The sequence below is a fragment of the Halyomorpha halys genome, unplaced genomic scaffold, assembly GCF_000696795.3.
Source record: "Halyomorpha halys isolate HHAL.00 unplaced genomic scaffold, Hhal_1.1 Scaffold577.1, whole genome shotgun sequence".
In the NCBI taxonomy this organism is placed as follows: Eukaryota; Metazoa; Arthropoda; class Insecta; order Hemiptera; family Pentatomidae; genus Halyomorpha; species Halyomorpha halys.
The window spans coordinates 209,594-217,035 of NW_027113760.1; the positions used below are offsets into that span (position 1 = coordinate 209,594).

The 7,442-nt window shown below is 28.0% G+C and overlaps 1 protein-coding gene and 1 long non-coding RNA gene across 2 annotated transcripts in view; one reads left to right on the forward strand and one right to left on the reverse strand.

The window, feature by feature from the left end:
• LOC106684390 (uncharacterized) overlaps positions 1-7,442 on the reverse strand; it is a 46,237-nt gene that overhangs the window by 22,029 nt on the left and 16,766 nt on the right. The window lies entirely within an intron of this gene.
• DNApol-epsilon255 (DNA polymerase epsilon catalytic subunit 1) overlaps positions 1-7,442 on the forward strand; it is a 38,169-nt gene that overhangs the window by 1,000 nt on the left and 29,727 nt on the right. The window contains exons 5-11 of the mRNA XM_014426437.2: positions 24-267; positions 1,362-1,511; positions 2,245-2,411; positions 4,767-5,013; positions 5,095-5,307; positions 6,149-6,344; positions 6,540-6,683. Coding sequence (XP_014281923.1) covers positions 24-267; positions 1,362-1,511; positions 2,245-2,411; positions 4,767-5,013; positions 5,095-5,307; positions 6,149-6,344; positions 6,540-6,683 — 1,361 coding nt within the window. The remainder of the gene's footprint in view (positions 1-23; positions 268-1,361; positions 1,512-2,244; positions 2,412-4,766; positions 5,014-5,094; positions 5,308-6,148; positions 6,345-6,539; positions 6,684-7,442) is intronic.

The following is a 7,442-nucleotide window of genomic DNA, read 5'->3' on the forward strand; positions in this document are numbered from 1 at the left end:
CATTTATGTTATTTTTATTTCAGGGAATATGATGTTCCTTATCATGTAAGGGTATCAATAGATAAGAAGATTTTTGTTGGTTCATGGTATCATATAAAATCGCGGGGTACGAGTGTTGCTCCTATTATTACTAGAAGAGAGGATATTATTGAAAGACCTGATTTGATTGTATTAGCTTTTGATATTGAAACTACGAAATTGCCATTGAAATTTCCAGACTCTTCTATTGATCAGATTATGATGATATCATACATGATTGATGGTCAGGTAAGCCCATACTGATAAGACTATTCAGTTGAATTTGTATCTATTTATTTGAAGGTTCCTTGAAAATAAATTGATAACTAAAATAATATGTTGACAGCATTGACATCCTTAAACATTTAATCATATTCATTTTTTTTTTCCAGCTTGATGGATTGTTTTTTTCATAATCTTATTCATTGTGAAAATGTATTGTTTTTCTTAATCTTTTTGGTTTAATGCATTATTATTAGGTTTCTTCATATGAAATGACTGTTTTTATTATGTTAGCAATTCTTATTGGAATTTTTTTTCTCCCCAATTTCTTTGTTGCTAAAGATACTCAGTACAGTATTGGTGCCATGTTAAAAACTAATGGTTAAGGTATTTCTTTATGTAAGGTGTTCACAGTCATGTTACACTAACCCTCACCCCATCCCTCCAATATTTTTTTAATTTTAACACCTATGCGAAAAAGATGTTAAATACAACATTGTAATATTTTAAATACATTTCCTGAAGCTATGAATGAATGTAAACACAATAATTGTTGTTGATTTTAAGTTTTCCCTAAATATCTCATCTCATACAACAATTAAGTTCCTGAAAGTGCTAAATATGAATTGCTCTCCTTGTCTGGGAAAAATGGCATGTTTACTTTTTTGAATTTCTGAATCTGTATTCTGTTGTATAGTATACTGTCTGGGCTAAAAATTATCCGATTTTGTACTAATAAATAAGTAAGGGTCTTAATTTATTTTTTATGCAACATTTTTCTTAACTTGAAGGTTTTAAAAACCAAATTTGTTTATATGAATATTGTTCAGTGAATATATACCTCTCTTCTTGTCTATGGAAGAGTTAATAATAAATTTGAAAAGTTGTCTGGAGTGAAAATAAAATAACTTTTTACAGTTGTGAGTGAAGAGAGCATAAAGGCTGTATTTAAAAGAGTTGGTTTTTATTTTTTTATTTTATCATCATCAATCTATCATCGATCACTTTTAATCAGATATCAAAGGACTAAAAACTAAACCGTTGATCACATTTTAAATTTAGTCCAATTACTGTAGTGCTTTTTGTGTTGATAATAGAAATAGTGTATCATTTGTTTTCAGGGTTTTTTGATTACTAATCGTGAAATAATATCTATTGATGTCGAAGATTTTGAATTCACACCTAAACCTGAATTTGAAGGTTTTTTTACTATTTTCAATGAACCCAATGAAGCAGCTCTTGTACAAAGGTTCTTTGAACACATCATGGAAGTAAGTAATGATTTATTTTTTGTTAATTTAATTTTAAATATTTATCCTTAAAATTCATATTTATTCTTGGATATATGTTTTCAACTTTATCTTAATTATATTGAATCATTTTAATTTGTTTCATATTTTAGTTCATTTTCCGCTTTTAGAATTTAATAAAAACATATCTATTAACAAACTACAAAAATGAATATCACTCAAAAGTTGTTAGGATGATTTAATTTTTTTACATTTAAAGTTATTTATTTTACATAAACATATTTTGCTCTTATTGTTATTCTGATTGCATATTTTTATTATTATTTATTTATATTATTAATTTGCAATTCTGACGAATTGTCTTTGACTTGAGTTTAGTAGTTATGAGGCGGAATTGGAAATAAAAAACTTCTAAATTTGACAAAAAAAAAATGTTTTTTCAGTAAATTAAACAAAATTTCAAGTTTTAATAGTAACATATCGTCGCTGAAGTTGTAATACCTTTTACGTCTGATAATATCAAAAATACTATTTTTGAGCTGTTAAAAAAAAATAATAAAAAACTGATAAATCATTCTGGAGACAACTTTATAGGATATTTACATTATTTTTTTCTGACTGGATGAAATCTTTCGAGATATCTCTATAATGATTTTTTTTCCTTTGAATGGTTTAAAGACTTTTTGAACATACAAGATATCAGCTAAAGTTGGTAGAGGTAAAATTATGTTACCGACATAATTTTTTGTTTTAGGTTCGCCCACATGTTTTTGTTACTTACAATGGGGATTTTTTTGATTGGCCATTTGTTGAAGCAAGAGCAAAAGTACATAATATAGATATGAAGTTGGAAATAGGCTACTCTAAAGGGAAAGATGGTGTTTATTCTTGTAGGCCTTCAATGCATATGGATTGCCTTTGGTGAGTTTATTATTCCGTTATGTTTATCTTCATAAAATATCAATTATAAAAACAAAGATGGCCTAGGTATTATTCCGTTATGTTTATCTTCATAAAATATCAATTATAAAAACAAAGATGGCCTAGGTAGGTTAGCAAAGATTACACAAAAAGTAGTGAAAACTATTTATTGAATGCTTCTTTTGGACTACTTAAAATTAGATAAAATAAAAAATGAAATTACTGTAAAAGTATACATAATGACATAAATTGTAGAAAACAAAAAATAAATAAATATCAATGATATGAAAGAAATGAAGAAATTTTATCATAATATTATGAAATGAATATTAGAACTAAACTTTAGAAATATAAAAATTAAATAAAGAAATATTATAAAACCAATTAGAGGAGAAAAAATAAGAAATGAATATGAATAAAAGTAACATAAAAGGCAAATTGGTGATATAATTTTGATTGTAAGTAAAAATATTAATCATACAAAATGAAGTATATAACAATGATGGACTTATATTTTTAAATATGATTTATATTTTCACATCTTCTTCGATCTTTTCATTCTAATGGCCAGGTTTTGGAATGACAAAATAAAGTTGGTGGTGCTCCTCAGATCCTCCAAGCTGACATATGACTTGGACACCAAATCAGTAGGTTCAGTCCATCTCTGCTCCCATTGTTCTTCAATATGAATGTATATTAGAAGAATATATTCTGGGGTTTGTTTACCTCTTCTGCATTAATTAAATAAAGGTTAGGGCAATTTAACTTTTTATGTGAAGCATTTGGCTGATTTTGATCTGTTTTAAGACGGAAAATAAGGACTTACTTTTTTTTCGAATGATCTTAATTATATCGTATGATCGTATATTATCGTATGATCCCAGAATTTGAGATTTGGATGTTGATTGTTCCACCTCTGCTTAGTAATCACTTTATTGATAGTTTTAACATCCTCAAATTGAATTGTAAAATATTACTTAATATATAATCTTTTCAATTTCTTGAAACTGGCATTAACCAATTTATATGATAATTGAACTCAAATAAAAAGTCTTAAAAATTAATGAAATTGTTACAAAATAAGGTGATTTTACTTGTAATTAGTGACCTGTGAAGAATAGCCTGCGAAATGTTTTTAAATAATTGGTTTTGAGGTGTAAATTTAAGATTGTTCTTGAGGATGGACGATTTGGCCAAAACATTGGACTATTCATGATATAATAAAGAGTGTTGGGACTTAACATGGATACGAATTGATTTATTTAAACAATGAAAAATAATTCATTATTCTGTGACTAGGTCCCTTTAGAACAATTATAAGGTAATTTTAATTTTATAATAACATATATTGGCCAAAAATAGTTTGGCCTCATTTAATTATAACTTATATTAAAAATGTATATAAATAATTTTAAATACAGAGAAAAAAAAAAAAATTAAAAAAGTAACTGACTAAATACATAAAAACGAAACAAAAAGGTAGTTGAATATAAGGGTTTTAAATGAGGACAGGGTTGGTTCATGATGTATGTTAGAGGAAATGGAGTTCCAATAATATGCAGCTCGTGTAAAAATTGATTTACCAAATGCAGCAGTTCAGTGAAGTGGAAGGTAAATGTCAGATAAACGGGACCTGGTAGTACAGGATTAGACTGAGAACTTGAATTGTAGGTTTTCTAGGATATAAAAGGGGCACTGAGTACTAGTTACTTGGAATAGAAAGGAAGCTAGGAAATACTGGCATAAGAAGGATGGATAGAACCGCTTTCTTTTGAGGTATGGAAGTGATTTGAGGTAATTTGGAGCCTTTCTTTACCAGTTCATTCCCTGGTGTACCACAATGTCCAGGCTTCATTTGCTGGGCATTCCAACTCCAATGGTAGTAATGTCAGCCCTACCATACATTTTGCTTTCCGGTCCAAAAAGAGCCATTACTGTAATGGTCAAAAATACAATCAAACAACGTTTAATCTCCTCTACTTTTTTTTTTTTTTAACTCCTGTTTCTTTCGTTAATTTCTTTTCTTCACATCTTTTTTTTCTCCCCTAGATTTAGTACTACTATATTCCTTTAGTTTTTTAAATGCATTTCATATTTTATTTTTTCCTTTCTTTTTTATCAATTTGTTTCTTTTTTTCTGTATAATATTTGTAATGTCATTCTGTACACTTATTACAATTTTTCTTTGCAGCCCTAAAGAAAAATTAGCAACAATTTGGGTCAAAACATTGACATTCAATAAATAATTTTTAATATTTATATCATGTTACTCTTGAAACATTGTCTTTTACTTAATGTAAATTTTTATCCATTCTGCTTTGGTCAGTTTGTTCTAATGAGATTTTATTGACAAAGCTGGGTGAAGCGGGATTCTTATCTGCCTGTTGGGTCCCAAGGTCTAAAAGCAGTTGCTAAAGCCAAGCTGAGGTATGATCCAGTTGAATTAGATCCCGAAGAAATGTGTCGACTTGCTGTTGAGCAACCACAAGTTTTAAGTAACTATTCAGTTTCTGATGCAGTTGCAACTTACTATTTGTATATGAAATATGTTTATCCATTTATTTTTGCTCTCTGCACCATTATTCCTATGGAACCTGATGAAGTAAGTAACATACTAATTGTTATGATAAGTGGTTCATTTAGGCTGTACTTAAATTACATGTAAATCATCATCATGTTACAGGTATTGAGGAAAGGCTCAGGAACTCTTTGTGAATCGTTATTAATGGTTGAAGCTTATCATGCTAATATTGTTTTTCCTAATAAGCAAGAAACCCAGTTAAACAAAATGACGGATGATGGTCATGTATTAGACCAAGAAACCTATGTTGGAGGTCATGTTGAAGCATTAGAATCAGGAGTGTTTAGGGCAGATATACCTTGTAGATTTAGAATGGTAAGGTTTTTAGGAAACTATATGATAGCTGTTCAAATAAATGTTACTAAATTGGGTTAGTGAGTTTTGTATGAGAAATGTTTTTACTATTTATAGAAAAATAAGGCATTGAATCATTTGATGTTAGTCAGGTGTAAATATATGGTTTGCTATATGAATAAATAAACTGTGAATGTGAAATTACTCACTTTTGGTAGTCCGCCGAAGATATAATATAAATAAAGATAATTTTTGTTTAATTTTCATTATTTTGAAATTATTTCAGCTAGGCTCTTGGCTTATTTTAAGATTACTCAACATTTGTTAAAAAAGGTTTGATATTAAATTAAAACTATTGAGTGCTTTATACAAACATAAAAGTTATAAAAAATATTTTAGGATGTATATGAAATTTTAAAAAACAAGGAAACCATGCTTGGTTCTCTCCTATTGTAGTAAATGATACTGTCTCTGAAACTGAACTCTGTCTTCTTGATAACATTAAAGTACCTGAGTGATTTGGTTACTTATCTTAGTATTCTTATCACAGAAAATGAACTCAAACAGCAATGTTTCTTTTGTACTTCTAGTTATTTTTCTCTTCTTTTACTGAGATTCCATTACTATCAACTTGTTATTGGTTTATTTAAAATCTCACCACCTGTAATAGATTAAATCTTTCCTTCCTGTTTAAAAATATTGTTGACATGCTATTGCGGATAACTAGAGAAAAATCTAGAAAAAAATTGTATTAAAAGTAGATCAGTATGGTTTCAGAACATTAGCAAATAAACTACTATCTTTGTTGTCACACATAATGATTATATATTTTTTAAAATAAATATTATTATTATTATTATAGGTACCAGAAGCATTCACTATGCTGATGAACAACACAGAAAAAGCTTTGAAACATGCAATTGAAGAAGAAGAAAAGATTTCCCTTAATTTGGTCACTAATTTTGATGAAGTCGTAACTGATATAAAAGCCAAATTAGAAGAATTACGAGCAGCACCGTGCAGGATGGAAAATCCTATGATTTATCATTTAGATGTTGGCAAGTTCAGATAAAAATATTAATTAGTAAAACAAATAAAACAATTTTGTATTTATATAAGAGTAATTTCTCATCCTGATGCCTATGTCTGAGTACTACAACACAAGTACTTGAATCTGCTTTTCTGTTCAGAAATTATTTAACTTTCAATTTCGTCATTTCATCTAGTTTAACTTTATTTCAACTATGTTTTAGGTGCTATGTATCCAAATATTATTCTCACAAATAGATTACAGCCATCTGCAATGGTTGATGAAACTGTTTGTGCCGCATGTGATTTTAATAAGGCTGATGCTCTTTGTCAACGTAGAATGCCATGGATGTGGAGAGGGGAATTTAGTATGTTTTTATATCTGCCTATTAAATAAGAATGTATTTTTGTAACTTATTTTTATTATTGTATATCATTTGTTAAGACTTTGCAATTTACATAACATGGGGGACTTCTACCCATACTTTGTAAGACATTTGATTATTCTTTGATTCATTTGATATAACTTTAAATTTATTTTATTTGATGATAATCATTTTGTGTTACGGAATCACAGATATGCTAAAAGAAAAAAAAAATGTGGAAGAAAATGTATTCTAAAAGTATCTTCTTACAAATAAATTAAAAAAAAAAGTATTGATGATTATATAAAATAAATTTAACTAATACTTTTACAATTGAAATCATAGTCAATAAAATATTACTAGCAAATATGAATAGAAATATATACGAAAATTATATTTAAATGATGATAAATGTAAAACTATAGCTTATTAACAAGTAAATGAAATAATAAAGTTTAAAGGATTATTTGGTGAATTGGTTCATATTATAAATACTGGACATCAATAATGGGCTGAGTGCAAAAAAAAAAAATTAATAAAAAACTTGATTTTGACCCGAAAAGCAAGCTAAAGGCCATTGCCAACAACATGGAAAGCGGCCTAAATGTCACAATCATAGTCACTATTAATGATTGTGACTTTTTGAAAATGGCATTTAGCTTGGCCACCATTGTTGGCAATGGCATTTGAATTGTTTTTTGTGTCTGAATCAAGGTTTTGTTCACTTAACCCATTATTGATATCCAGTATTCATATTATAAA